The following is a 15,261-nucleotide window of genomic DNA, read 5'->3' as shown; positions in this document are numbered from 1 at the left end:
TTCATAATATTTAATATAAATGTTCTTTCATCAAAGCATTTTTTCTATATGACTTGATGAGCTAATATCGATTCTATGTGAAAAACACCTAGTATTTAGTTTGTTAAATTTTGGAAAGCAAACAACATAAAAAAGTCACTAGAGGTTAATCAGCAATCAACACACCTCTGTCTGGACCATATTGATACGACGAGATCTTAAGGCTTTGACACAGTTGTAGATGTCAACAACACCCTCTCTTTCAGCCATGTCCAGCATGATGTCAATCACAATGTAACAACCAGTTCGTCCAGCACCAGCACTGAAAAATAAACAGATCTAAAGAACTACAGGAAGCATGTCTATGAAAATTGAAAGATCCTTCCGATTTTCAAATGAGTGGAATCAAACTGATTTAACAAAGTATAAGACATAATCTGTACTTACTGTGTAAATGCTTATTAATGAACAAATAACTTCATGTAGAATAATCTACTTTGGTGTAAACTGAGGATTGGAACAAATGAAAAGATACAAGCTTTGCAAATCAAACTCTGTTTTGAAAATAATGTATATGTGTCACTCAAGTTCCATAGCTCTCTTACAGTCTTCACTTTACATAAATTTCAAGCTCATAGAATTGATCAAGGAGCGGATTCGTGCTTTAAACTTTCACCTGAGACTGAGAGACTCACACTCACATAGTTGTGGGCACTCGGGCAAAATGCAGGAATGCTGTCTTAGTCAGACAGACTCTTGTCAAGGCAAAAGAACATTAATTCCAAAACCTTTAAATGGAAAATCTGAGGAGTCACAATTCAGGGGAAGTGTTATTAGTGAGGGTGGGGAAGAAAATGGCGGTTATCAATGGGGAGAAGACCAACAGTAAAAAGAATATTTGAATGGTGATCCAAAGAGAAAACGAAAATGAATTGTGAGGTATGAAATATAATTCTTAACAGGTCACAAAGATGCCACTATCTTACTGTATTTAATTCAGTAGTTGAATCATAATTCACTATTGATTATTTTACCCACTGGAAATATTTCTACAAATACTTCTCCAATTATATATAGAAGTCAATGGAGCAAACAAGATATAGTTGGGATTTTTACAGGAAATTCACTTTGTAGTTAGCTTCCTCTTTTCCATAAATTCAGATACCCAAGTGTAAGTAGAAAATGACACTTCTGTTTCAAGAGAGTATCTGAGAATCTTGGAGCACTTCTGAAGCAAGCAATTCATAGGAAAGTAAACCTCTATGATAAGTCAGGACACCCCATAACTGAAAACCCATTTATCTCATTTTCTAAATGCATAGAGAGACTATTAACATTATGTCTTTGTTGTCCAGATTTGGTCATTTCTCTTAAGCTTACTGTTATTTAAGAAATTTAAGTAAAAGGTATTGTGGCTATCTCTATTTCTTTTTTTTTTTGCCTACCATCTTCTAAATCACTGTTCCCAGGGTTTGAGACAAGAAAGTAATTGAAGAGTACATCAGATTTCTTGAGGAGGAATGAACAGATTTTTTTTGCAAGGTACACAGTATCTGATCCTAATGGGATGCTTTACTTTTATTGTATTCTCTGTGCTTTATTTTTCCCCTTTTATACATGGTCATTTAACTACTGAATAGTCTGGATTTTCAGAAAGAAAAAAAATGCTTAAGCACAACCTATTATGTAGCTTGGAAGGGATAGTATTTGAGAATAGTGTGCAGCATTTAGGAAAAGCTTTTCAGATTCAGTACATATTTTTCTGTTCGTATCTCAAAATGAGGCCATGTAATTTGCTTTTAGTGTCTCTGAATGCTTGTTTTAAGAAAAGTTTCTAATCAGAAGAAAGTCTGGATAATCAGATTTTTCTGGCATATATTTGCTGGATTTTACTGATGTAGTCTTCAAGGTTCTCTGATGGATGGCTTTAAAAAAAATCTTAAGTAGCTGTTTTACAGCACAAATTCTTGCAATTTAGACCATTTAATAACTCTGTATGCCTCAAATTTAGTTTTTTTTATTCTTAGAAGCTTTATTCATACTAACCAAAAATTGGCACCAAAGCCAATATTCATCAACAGGAAAATGGATAAACAAATTGTGATATATGTCCATAAAATAGAATATTATTTAGCAGTAAAAGGAAATAAACTACTGATAAAAGCAACACACTGGATGAATCTCGAAAACATTAAGTTGATCAAAAGAAGTCAGACGCAAAGAAGACATAAGTATGATTCTATATATGTGAAGTTCAAGGCCTGGCAAAGCAAGTCTGTGGTGATAGAAATCAGAATAATGGTTGCCTCTATGTGGGAAGGACAATAAGCTGGAAAGGGTATGAGCAAACTCTTTTAGCAATGATGGAATTATTATCTTTTTTTTTTCCCACACACATACACTGTATTTTATTTTTACCAAATTTAGTTTTAAAAGCTAGGATTCTATTGGGAATTTACTAGATAGGCAAGAAATCTCTATCTTTACCTACCATTCCATAATATAATATGGGATTTGCAAAAGTGATTAAAAAAAAAAAAAAACCACCACAACACACACACAGATGTTGCCACTAAAAGGCAGAGTTTCTACACTCGCAATTATAGACAATACTACACACATTACGATGAATATATTTATTTCTGAAGTTTCTATTTTATATCTTCCTTAGAGTTAACTTTTATTTTATTACTGTTTTACCTTATCTGTAATACATGAAAGCTGAAACCTTGTAAGCCAGCGGTCCCCAACATTTTTGGCACCAGGGACCAGTTTTGTGGAAGACAATTTTTCCACAGCCAGGGGTCGGGGGTTGGGGGTGGGTAGGGGGATGGTTCAGGCAGTAACGCGAGCACTGGGGAGCAATGGGGAGCTCCAGATGAAGCTTCGCTCTCCCTCTCTCTCTCTCTCTCCCCCGCCGCCGCTCACCTCTCGTCCTGCGGCCCAGTACCCGCCCAGCGGGTGGGGACGCCTGTTATCAGTATGCCTTAGTTTTTGTGCTTACAAGCCTTGTCTGGATATTTTTAAAAAGCTGGCTGCACACAGTCAATGCCATTTGGACTACCACTTACCTGCAATGCACAACGATGGGGCCAGCGCTGGGAGGGTTGGAGAACTTGACCCGCCGGATAAAAGAAAGAAGGCCTGTAGCATGGTAGGGTACTCCATGGTCAGGCCAGCCAGTGAAATGGAACTGTTTAACTTCACGCATCTCACTGTATCCCCTCTGTGAAAACATGTAAAGAAGTGTTTTCAAAAGGACCAAAATAGAGCCATTAAAGACAACCACAAGTACTAGACCTGATTGACAATGAAAAAAATGAGAAATTTATCAAAGACCATGCTTTTTCTGAAAAAGGGTGCTGACATGGCCTAGGAACTTACCTTTATTGTCAGACAACTGCCAAAGAAAGAAAATTAGAAGTCTTGCTCAGTTCTATAAGTCTGGGTAAATTTTATTTACCTTGACAGTCTGTTCCTTACTCGGAATGACAACACATAAAATGATTAGGGGAAAAGGAAGAAATGGGAAGTTAAAATGCTGCCCTACTGACCCAATGCACTGAGTTCTCAAGTGGTGTATAAAAGCAACTTTCTACTTCTCACCTCACAAAGAGATTTTGATGCCTTGCTTATCCATGTTGAAAATAGTTTTGAAGCATAGCATGTAGGGATTTTCCAGAACAGTACTACTCTAGACTGGTTTGTAAAAATATACAGACAGCTAAACTGTTCTTTGGGCAGACTATTTTTCTAAACTCTGTGAAATAATTCAGCACACAGAGGATTATTTATGGCAACAAAAATACAAAATGAAAGAAGCAAAGCATCCACTGTTGTGTCTCTCTCCTGTTGGGTTAATTTAAGAGAACCCTTTCAATACACATTTCAAAGCTCTTCCCTTCCTTCCCCCCCCACTTCCTTTTTGTTAAAAGAAGCCTGTACATTGTAGTAGCAGTGCTTGGAGAATATAGATCAAATGCTGCATAATTTATTTTTAAGAATCCACATTTGTAGCCCCCCAAACCTCCCTATGATCCATATATTTCCAACTCTACTGTGAGATATCTGTGAATCTCAGTCTCACTTGTTCCTCAGAAAAGGTGGGAAAATTGCATGAAATAAATGAACTAAATTGAGAAAGTTTATCTTTAGATTCCATCTTTTTTTTTTTTTTTTTTTTTTTTTTGCGGTATGCGGGCCTCTCACTGTTGTGGAGCACAGGCTCCGGACGCGCAGGCTCAGCGGCCATGGCTCACGGGCCCAGCCGCTCTGTGGCATGTGGGATCCTCCCAGACCGGGACACAAACCCGTGTCCCCTGCATCGGCAGGCGGACTCTCAACCACTGTGCCACCAGGGAAGCCCTAGATTCCATCTTAAACAGACTAATACCACTGAAACCTTGGAAACCAGTGATCATATCTTATAATTCTTTTTCTTTCCTGTTCCTAGTACAATACCATACACAAAGCAGGGCTCAACAAATAAGTAAAATAGTGACAGTGATAAACATCACCATGGAATTGTGCAAACAAAATCACTTTCTTAACTACTTTTCAAGTCAGCTCCAGTGAGGAAGGCCATAAATTATTCAAAGATCTGACTTTAGACAATCACTTCATCTCCTCTGCATTGATCCTTTTGCTGGAGTTGCTGTAAGGACCTCGCTCTTTTTAGAAAATTTTAATATCTGGCAATGCATGTTCCCTTATTGTTCATTTTACTTAAATATTCCTGAGTAATTTTCAAATATGTGATGTAAAAAAAAATCACTCTTTTCAGTGTTTTTTCTAAATAACAAGAAAATAAATTAAAAATAAAACCCCAATAATGTTACAATGTTAACAATGTTAGCAAGTCTCCTTATTTTTCTAATATAATTAGAGTATGACTATAAATGTCTTTTAAATAAAATTAAGTGCATTACAATATCTATTAATAAAATCATATGGTTTTGCTCCTGTAATGCACTGAAATATCCTGCTCGATTTCCTACCACAGTTGTAAAATCCTTGCATTCTTAAAAAACAATCATGAAAGATCATGTTGTGATCTTTTCTTAATTCACTGCTGGATTCAAATTTTCAGCATGTTCTTGAATGAAATTGGTCTGCAATGTATGTGTGTGTACATACTTGAGAAAGGGAGAGAGAGACAGAGAGAAGAGCTTGAGAGAGTCCTATTTCTATGTGGTTCTGTTATCACAGTTATGCTAGTCTTTAAAATACATTTAGTTGGTTTTAATGATTTTCTATGGCCTAAATAGTTTGATTAACTTAGGCATTAGCTATTCATTAGTTATTCTTTAAAGGTTAAAGAAACCTCAATTATGAAACCATAATACAATTTTAATGGCAAATTTTAACACTCATTCTATTTTCTTTTACTATCTGTTCAGATTCCTAACTCTCTTTGAGTCAAATTTTGGAAATTATTATTTGCTAGAATATCAGTGTACCTAGACTAAAATCTGTCTCCAAGTTCACACGTACTATTTTTTATAATTTTCCTAATAGCACTGTAACTGTAGTTATACACCATGTGTGTTGTCTAATGTTGCATATTTTGTTTTGATTGTTCTTCATTTGGAATTGACAAGTGGTTTAGTTACTTTATTCCTCTTTTCAAGGAAATAGCTCTTTGATTAAATTTATTCTTTTCTGTTTGTGTTTCGGTTTTATATTTAATTTTTCCTTTGTTTTATTGACTTTTTTCCTGATTTTCTAATTTTATGAATTTTCACAAGATTTTAGACTGCCTTTCAAAATAGAAATCATTTTTGAGTATATATTTTTCTCATAAGATAACTTGTGGGAAATTTTGATGTGAAATTGTTTATCTTTACAGTATAATTTTAGTTTTAAGGCTATAGTTCAAAGATTATTCAAAAGAGGCTTTGGTGATTTCTGAGCCTAATTTGGGGGATCATTGGTCAGTGATTTGTTTTTATTTTCCATTGGATTTTGGAAACGTCTTGAATTTCTGTTATATATTCAGATTTCCTTTATAATTAAGTACATGATTGATTTTTTATAAAACTTTAATGAACTTACAAGAAGAATGTATATTCCAAATTCTCTCTTTCCATAATAATGGGATCTAGCTATTCATTAAATCATGCTTGATGGTTCTTTTCTTGAAATCTCCTATATCTTTGCTTATTTTTTTCTACTTGATTTGTCTAGGAAATTTTCATACATACTTTATAGTTGTGATCATCATAATTATGTTGTTCTGTATGATGGTACTTTCCATTTAATATTTCCCCTAATTATTTTTTATGATGGTAAAATTACTTATAAATATCATTTGTAAAGATGTATGATCTGGTATTTCCAGATCATAGATGTATAATTTAACTATCTATTGTGGACAGTTATGGTTATCTATAATTTTCTATGACTATATATGAGTCATTGTATTTTAAATAATTTTTTTAGGATAGATTCATAGAAGGTAAGTTTCTTGGTCAAAGGACATCAATATTTTAAAGTTCTGTAGATACACTGCTTTACTGATTTACAGAGGGTTTATGTCAATTTAAGTACGATCAGCTACATATGAAAATATCTGTCTCACCATATCCTTAAAATCAATGAGGATTATAATTCTTTTTTTAAAAGTTCTGGCTGATTTGAAAGTACAAAATGGTATATCATGAGGTTAAACATTTTCAATAGGCAGCTTAGCAGTTGCTTTTTCTGGGGGGATTCTATTGTTTCCTTTCTATTTATATTAATGCTATGAATTAAGAATATTAAATAATCACAGATTTTTTTTGTTGTGTGTGCATCCCTTAATTAAAAATTTTTTGATACAGATAATTTTACACTTTTGTGTGGTCAAATTTATTAAACTTTTCTGCAACAATGTATGTTATTGTTCCTACGTCTTACTTCAGTCTACTTACACTGCTCACTCTGCTTCAGTCTTTCTGATCCTGTTAAAAAAAAGTCAGATCATGTTACTCCTGGGCTTAAACCCTCCAATGGCTGGCTACTTTTACCTTTAATACAAACTAAAATCATCATAGTAGCTCATAAGGGCTCACTTATCTGGCTCTGTTATTTCTCTGACTTTATCTCATATTTCTTTCCCCTTCACTTACCCATCTCTGAATACCCTAGACTCCTGGCTGTTTCTCATGGTGACAGGAATATCATGCCTTTAGGTCTCTGAAATGACTCTTCCCTCCATCAGGAATATTCTGCCTGGGACAACTTCCCTGGGATATAATCCTTCCCTGGGATATATAATAGTTATATCACTCACTCCCTCATTTCCTTCAAGCCTTTACTCATGTTACTTTCTCAACAACTCCTTTCCTGATCATTCTGTTAAAACTGTAGGCCATTCCTTCCTCTACCTCAGCAATTTTCCCTACTTCTATTCCCAACATTATTTTTCTCCATGGTACTTTTCAAAGTATATGATGTATTTGTTTATTTGTTAATTTTTAATGTCTTTCTCCCCTCAACAGACTATAAGCTCCACAGAGCAGGGATTTAATATGTGTCTCAAGATTTAGAAACATGCCCAGCACATGTTATGCTCTCAAATAAATATCTGTGGAATGAATGAATGAATAGGTTTGATAGCATTATCAAGACAAATCTTAACATGGATTTTAAGAAAAAAAAAACACCAGTTTCAATATACATATTTTTGTAGAACTTTAGGGTACTTACCCTTTCCAGGGTGAATGTCCTGACTACATATTCAGCAAGTGGTTCCATTTCTACACAAGTTACTTTGAAGTCACCATAAACTTCAGTATCATCAGGCCAATACTTATAGCACTTAACCTAAACAACAAAAAGTATATATAGGTGAACCTGAGTATATAATACACATTAACCAAGATGATTTAATTTCAGTGATAACTCTTCAGGTCACAATTAAAAGACAGTGTAAAAATCTATAAATGAGATAAAATAATCTGTTACACAATAAATAGAAAGATTTTGTGCAATTTCATAAAAACATACAAGCCTGATAATGCAATTAGATTCTAGTATAAAATCAAAGCTTATTTTATTTTATTATTTTATTTATTAAATAAGAAATAATTTGTCAGCAATCAAACACTCACTTAGGAGCACTCACTTGAAATGGTATGCCTATGAATTTTTTTTCAAACAATTGAATGATATTCTATTTTAAGTGTGTTATGTTTTGCTATTCAACTTACAGTCATACTCTGTGACACACAGATTTTTTTGTGCCTCTTACCCGGCCAACTTCAACTAAATTTGTAACCATCACAATGCAGGCAGACTGCTCTTGCCAGATCATTCTCCAGAAATCATATACTGTTTCATGAACTGGGCCTATAAAAAATTAATTTGAATATTACGTTATCAGAGAAATTTTGTAATTATTAAGAAGTTTAGACAAGATAAAAAGCAATATAAACTAAATGACCCAAAGAAGAAAAATTAAAGGTCTAACACAAAATGTCACTAAAAGTACTTAAATTCAGTTCATATCTAAATTCACACTAAAGGCAAAAACAGAGGCATGTACAAGTTTGTTTGTTTCAGTTTGCCTTCTATGTTTTCAAATTCAGAAGAAGAAATCACTAGTTTTTAGGGTACTTATATCTGTCTCTAAGTTATTTTAATGCATCTTCATGTACATGTCAAAATAGGAAGTCTTACACCACCATCAACCAAACAGCACATATTACCAATTAAATATACACACATCATTTATAAACAGTGCATGTTTAGGGGTTAATGAAGAACTATCATACATATAAGGACACATTCTAATCTTACACTATCATCTCTGAACTGCAAAAGCAGCTACTGGGCTCTACTCTACCCTATACCATGAAACCAGAATATTATTCAGCATGGATGATCTTTCTAACTGTAAAGAGTTTATAATTAAACTCAATTACACCAAAGATATGTGAAAAACACTCAGAAAATGACCTCTGTCAAAAGGGCAAATTAACTTTTGTTTTACTTTCCTCTTTTATAAAATAAGATGTGCAGGTTTCTCTTCTGATGGTCAGTGGTCAGTTTGGGGAGATAACTAGAGTAGTTTTGGTGTTATTGTTAGTATATTTTTATTTCCCAGTGTGCCACTATAACAAGATTTCTTTACTGTCTTCTTATTTTCCACGAAGAATGAACTTGACTAAGTTCCCTTTAGCCCTTTGTTTTGTCTTATTCTTGACTTTTAAAAAATTGTTGCAAGACAGTCCAGTATTTCATTATAGTAGTGTTGGTCTTGGGTACTATTACGTGCCAGGCCGACAGACTCTGTTGCAAGAAAACAGGCACCTTACACAAGATGAGATCTAACTTGCTTTCATCAAAAAATAAGTAACTTCTCTGCCCATCCCTGTTGACTAGTGCTCTGGGACATCACGATACTAAGAACCAAATCTCAAAACTACCAGCAGCTTCTCTTTTACTTTTAATTAAAAAAATGAATCAAGGTTTAATTTATATACATTTTAAACAGAGAAAACAATTTGTATTATACAAATGAATAAAAAGCAGTGTTAAGCAGAAAAGCTGATCTTTTTTTTTCAGTTAATTCAGATAAAATTACAAAAAAAATCACATGGATGATTTAAGCAAGTTTGGTTACTGTATTACATTTAAAAAGGCAAAGTTTTACCTTGAGTTGCAATGTAGTGGCTTGGTCTCTGGTAGCCCTAAAATAGGAGAACAAATTGGTCATCATTTTATATCAGTGTCAGAAATAAATGAATGAAGGCATAAAAAGATGAAGACAACCACCTGTTAAGATTAAGTTACAGTAAAAAGTCCAGAAATGAGTAGTGAACTCATAGTTCACTTCTCAAACCTAGGTTATCTGAAAGGTAAAAATAAAGCAAAAATTAAATATTTTAAGGACTCTGATTAAAATATATATTACATAATTGAGTTTTGTTTGCTAGGAAATAACTTCATAGATTTTGTTTGGTTTCACTAAAATGTTTATGCCTTCATGTTAATCTTTAGTCATTCATTCCTGGCAAAATTGTGTTCAAAAATATTAATTCTTATTTTATCATCCAAAAGTACAACACACTGCATTACAAATAGACAACGACATATTAGAACCATAAAAAAATAACAGAACATTCCAATGTTAGAGCTGGACAATGCATGTGTGCACCAAGTCAAAGTCCTGCTGAGATTTTTTAGAGAATATTTCTGTTCTATAATATGTTCAGGAATCTGCCAAAACTATTTTGTGTGTGCTGATAATATTAATTTACACACACATAATTATAGGTACACACATATATAGGGAAATAAATCTTTTAAAAAATGCATCTTATCCTGAACAAAAGGTTTAGTATTTTTTTCTTTCTTTTTATAGTGTGCCTTGAGTTCTATGTGGTTAAGCACTTAATATTGTTTCAATAAAGAAATTATTCCAGATAAGGGATAAGTTATTAGCTGCTTTCAACTGGTTTGAATTCCAAAAGACCATGAATAGCAAAAATGTTAGCGGTATAATAAGGTTAAGCTTTGTCTTTGTTGTGTCTTGAGCAAAGGGCTTTAGTAAGCCTGAGTTAGCAGACCATTTGGTCCTAACCAAAATATCCGTAAGACATTTGGTCCATGTCAAGGTTCTTGATATTTACAGGATCCCTTGGTTGTGTCCAAAATGTCCATAAGACACTTAGTCTATGCTGAAAGGTCCTTAAAATTTGGTTCTATCTAAAATGTGCATGAGCTTACTAGGTCCATGCCAAATGGTTTTGGATGGCACCAAATATCAAGGACTTTTGGCATGGACCAAATGTCTCCATGGACATTTTGGACAGGACGAAATATCAAGGACCATTTGGCATGGACAAATGTCTTATGGATGTTTTGGATAGGACCAAATGTCCTGCCAGGGTCTTGGCAGAAAACCAAGGTTAAACTAAATAGGTAAGAACAAGTACAAATATGTCAGAGAACTGCTGATATTTTTATTCTAGAGAGTAGACCGTTAAGTTTAGTTTTCCATGTTGAGATGTCTGATAAATTCAAAATATTGAATGAGAGTAAAATGATGATCAGAAATTTAACCAATATACTCAGAGACTATACTTAATAAAATTCATTAATTCAAATATATAAATAATGACAATTCACAAAATAACAGTAAAACATGAGCTTAATAAATGTGATAAAAATTATTTCCTATTTATAGAAATTAGAAAAAGTTGGGTCCTCATTTTCATATCTTTTATATAACTAAAAATGTATCATATATGCTACAATACTTGATATTTCTATCTTTTGCCTTACAATTAATGCATATTTAGAATTAATTAATTTCAGCATACCTAGGTTTGGATTATTTTTTTTTAAAAATAGCTTAAGTTTAATGAGTGCTTAATATGTGCTAGGCATTGTGCTAAATGCTCAACATGAATTACGTCATTTAATTCTCACAACAAAATGATGAGTTTAGTGGTATTATTATTACCCCTACTGTAAAGATGAGGAAACTGAGGCACAGAGAGACGAATCAACATTCTCACAATTTCCAGTGTGATTTTGAACCAGGAAGTATGAACAGAGCCTGTCCTTCTTATATGTAATGTAATATATTGCCTCCTTAATATTTTATTTTATTTGATAATTACTTTCCATTAAATAAATAATTTACATGTAATATGTTTGTAACCAAAACTGAACAGCAGAATGTATGATCAAAACAAACTTTCATTTGTATGATTCAATATATATGTGTGATATGTGTATTTTACAAATGCAATTTAGCAATTATTTTGCCTAAGTAATTTCAATACTTTACAAACCAATACCACACACCACAAAATAGTCTCCCTACCCATTTTTAACATCAGAAGTCAAATGTAAAAAAGTAAAATTTCAGAAACACTAATACACATCATACTATCCAGCTTCTCACATATGTTTGGGGAAGGGTAAGGAATAAAAACCAGAAACAGAAACCGTCAACAAATAAAACTCGAGTACATAATAAATTGTCAAAAGCTAAAAATGGTCCTGTTTTTCTAAACATAGAAAAGGGAAAGAGGTAAAATAGATCTTTACACATGTAAAGGAGTTACAAAAAAATGAACATAGGTACACCGTATGAGGCTAATTAGGGGAAGCATGCAGAGATAACTAGTAGTAAGCATTAGTAGTAACTGTAATTGAGCAGTTAACATTAAATATTTATAATAGGGTGCTGTTATTTACATATAGTGGTACTTACATCCCTGTACAGCCAAATCTACAGCCCAAACCAAAGTCAGGTGTGAAAGAAAGCACAACAACGTCAGTAAGTACTAGGACATAGAACAAGGAAAAGTGTACAGTTTGTTCTTTATTTTAAAAAGCTAGCAATCGCTTTATAGGTAATAACAAGCAAAAAGATTTACATATATAAGCCAACAAATTTGGCATACTAAAGGATAAAAATACTTACATCTATATAGTTGGCATTAATGTAATCTGAAGAAGGATCATCCTCAACAGGTTGCAAAATTACTCTGGAGTGATCATCTAAATTTTTTAAAGGATAAAATAAAAGCTATTAAATTTTCCCCCTGTTCTGAACACAATGACCCTAGTAGAGACTTAAAATAATTCAGTGGTTAACAACTGATTATCCATAATATACTTTCAAAATTTCCTTGGATACCAGTCATTTGAAGAAATGCAAGAACTTTAATGAGCTCATTACTTATTACAATGATAATATTCTGTTAATAAAGCTTCAATGACTAGCATTTATAGTCAGGAAGCTTTTATGGGACATGATAATGTCTGATAAATTATCATTTGAGTCATAAATTTTTCTAAAGAACTGAACTTGCCTTATCTCCTAATTTTGCTTGTTAGGCATGATTCTATATGGGTGGGATCTTTTCTCCCCGTACTTTACAGCAAATGAGCCACAGAACTAGGGAGTGAATTTCGAACCCCTGCTCTCAACTTATTTTGTGAGAGTCACAGTTAAATTCTGATGTATTCAAAAGACAGTGTAAAATAATTTAAATTGAGAATAAAGTGGTCTAAGTAAATCAGCAGTTAGTTACAAGCTAAACTATCTGTTACTTTTCTTACTGCCCCTTTGGTTTCATATGATAATCAATTTATTTATCTCATGAATACATTGTAAAGACTTCATCAGGAGGAAGTCCCTTATGATAAGTAACATGGAACACCTGGGGTTCAGGCACTAGCTCCAAGAAAGGAAATATGGTATATGGAAAGAATAACACTCCCACCTTGAATATGTTTGGTGGAAGAGTTATAGCAACTTATCACTGAAAAAATCCCTCGTATTTGTTATTCTAATATTTTCAGCTGTTAATGACACCCCCATACATTTATGTGCAAAGAAAAAATCAAGCGGCACATTATCTCCACAGGGTGAAGAGTCTGAGTCAATTAATTAATGAGGATGATGGCAATTTCTGAATCCCTCCCAATAACCAATGCTGTTTTAATATTAAATAGATTATTTTATGAACAGATGTGTCACCCTCTGGGATTTTTTTAAAGTTTAAAACCATATAAGGAGGAATTGCAAATTACTCTTTATCTTCTACACACAGTATTTACATTCACCAAGAATTGTAAGAGAACTTACATGCTATAATGTTTCCATATCGGTTTTTTGCTCTATTTTGATCTTTTTTAGCTACATCCCAAGATGCTGACTGTCCTTCAAAGAAGCTCTAGAAAAAAAAAAAATTAACAAGCACACTGAATTTAATCTTGAATCAGGTCTGTCTGTTCTGAAGACCAAAATAGTAAAAGCCATCTTCTCTGGGAGGAAGGGAGTACTACAGCAGTAAACAAGTTCAATTTTCAGACCTCAAAGCTTGTTTGTTGGACTCCTACTTGTTCATCTTGGATTGGACTGAGTTCAAATTAAGGACAAGAAACAACTTTGGGGGAAAAAAAGGACCTTGAAAGTATTTCAAATTTAAGATCACTATAACTTTGTGAGATGGAACTAGAGGAAGCATCAAAAACTTCAAAACTACTTTTAATGAGCATCTTTCAAAAGTATGCTTCCTTTAGCATTTCTAACAGGGAAAAGAAGACCTGTTTTCTCCCATAATTATTCATTAAATCGTGTGCAATACATCACATTTCATTTTCTTTGAAGATCGTGGAAAGGACTGAGTCTCTACAAGAGACCATATGGAAATTAAAAAGAGCCACTGTCTCCAAGAATCTTGGAACAGATGAAATTGTTGATTGGTTTAATTACCATATGCAGCAATTTAAAATATGGGTATAGATTTCTTTTTGCAGAAAAACTTAAACTTTGCTCAACACAGGAAATGGGGTCTTCAAAGAGTCAACGGTCTTTGAAGCGAGGTATACAGGAATATACATGTAATAAGAAAAAAAAAAAAAACAAAAACCCAGCTCTGGCAGAATATTGTAATTCCTTGCACTATTTTGTTACCTCAGCATAGTGTTTCCTGCATATACCTAAAACCAACATTCAAAATTCAAAAATAATTTTACTCATTCCCAAACTAAGGTATAACAAGTAATCTTAAATAAAAGGTAGTGTTTAGAAGATTCCTTACAAAGTTAGATGTATTTTAGGTGGTCTTTCAAAGTAAAGTACTGCTTGTTCTCTTTTACTTTACATATGTGTGTATAGTGGTGGAGGAACTTTCTTGTACATCCCAGACTGATATTACTCAGTAATTGAAAAGTGTCAGAGGAACTGTTTCTTTTTTGCTATACTATGTTTATTGGGATGTTTAAATCACTTCTTTTGTAGTATAATCTTGGTATTTTGGTTTGAGTAGCAAGGGACAATAAGGATGAGAGAAGAATGTCCCATGTCCTTTTTTGGGCTTCTTTTTGTTGTCTGGATTTTCCGTGCTCTGTTTTTCTTCCCAGCCCCCCTCAACCTATAATCCTCAAAACAAAACTCAGAGTGACAAGTAGTATATTTAGGGCACAAAGCTAGATCTTATTTCTCAACAGAGGGTCAACAAGCAAAGAGGCAGAAAAGCATCCACTACTTAGGTCTTTCAAATAGCAGAACCTGCAATGATACAATGGGACTCAAGGTATCTTTCTACGGATTTTTGAGTGGGGGAAATATAAAGTCTAACAAAGTGGTTTTTAAATAACAGTCAAATAAGTTATGGGATCCAATATTTTTTATTTCTTAAAATGAATTTTGACCCAGATATATCCCCAGGAAGTACCCTTTTCTTTCAATCCATCTATCCCCCTCTCCTCATATGTACACTTGATTGTACATTTACAGAGAAAGGATTAGACAGTCTACAGAGTATTCCT

General features: G+C 33.3%; 1 protein-coding gene across 4 annotated transcripts in view; it reads right to left on the bottom strand.

The window, feature by feature from the left end:
• Positions 1-15,261, bottom strand: part of PTPRK (protein tyrosine phosphatase receptor type K) — a 584,222-nt gene that overhangs the window by 12,838 nt on the left and 556,123 nt on the right. For all 4 annotated transcript variants that reach the window (XM_060115422.1, XM_060115424.1, XM_060115423.1 and 1 more), the window contains 7 exons: positions 13,574-13,661; positions 12,404-12,480; positions 9,617-9,653; positions 8,213-8,310; positions 7,669-7,785; positions 3,051-3,205; positions 166-301 (listed from right to left, as the gene is read on the bottom strand). In XM_060115422.1, coding sequence (XP_059971405.1) covers positions 166-301; positions 3,051-3,205; positions 7,669-7,785; positions 8,213-8,310; positions 9,617-9,653; positions 12,404-12,480; positions 13,574-13,661 — 708 coding nt within the window. The remainder of the gene's footprint in view (positions 1-165; positions 302-3,050; positions 3,206-7,668; positions 7,786-8,212; positions 8,311-9,616; positions 9,654-12,403; positions 12,481-13,573; positions 13,662-15,261) is intronic.

The sequence above is a fragment of the Mesoplodon densirostris genome, chromosome 12, assembly GCF_025265405.1.
Source record: "Mesoplodon densirostris isolate mMesDen1 chromosome 12, mMesDen1 primary haplotype, whole genome shotgun sequence".
NCBI classification, from domain to species: domain Eukaryota; kingdom Metazoa; phylum Chordata; class Mammalia; order Artiodactyla; family Ziphiidae; genus Mesoplodon; species Mesoplodon densirostris.
Note: the sequence above shows the minus strand (reverse complement) of the source record. Positions and strands in the feature narration are given on the sequence as shown.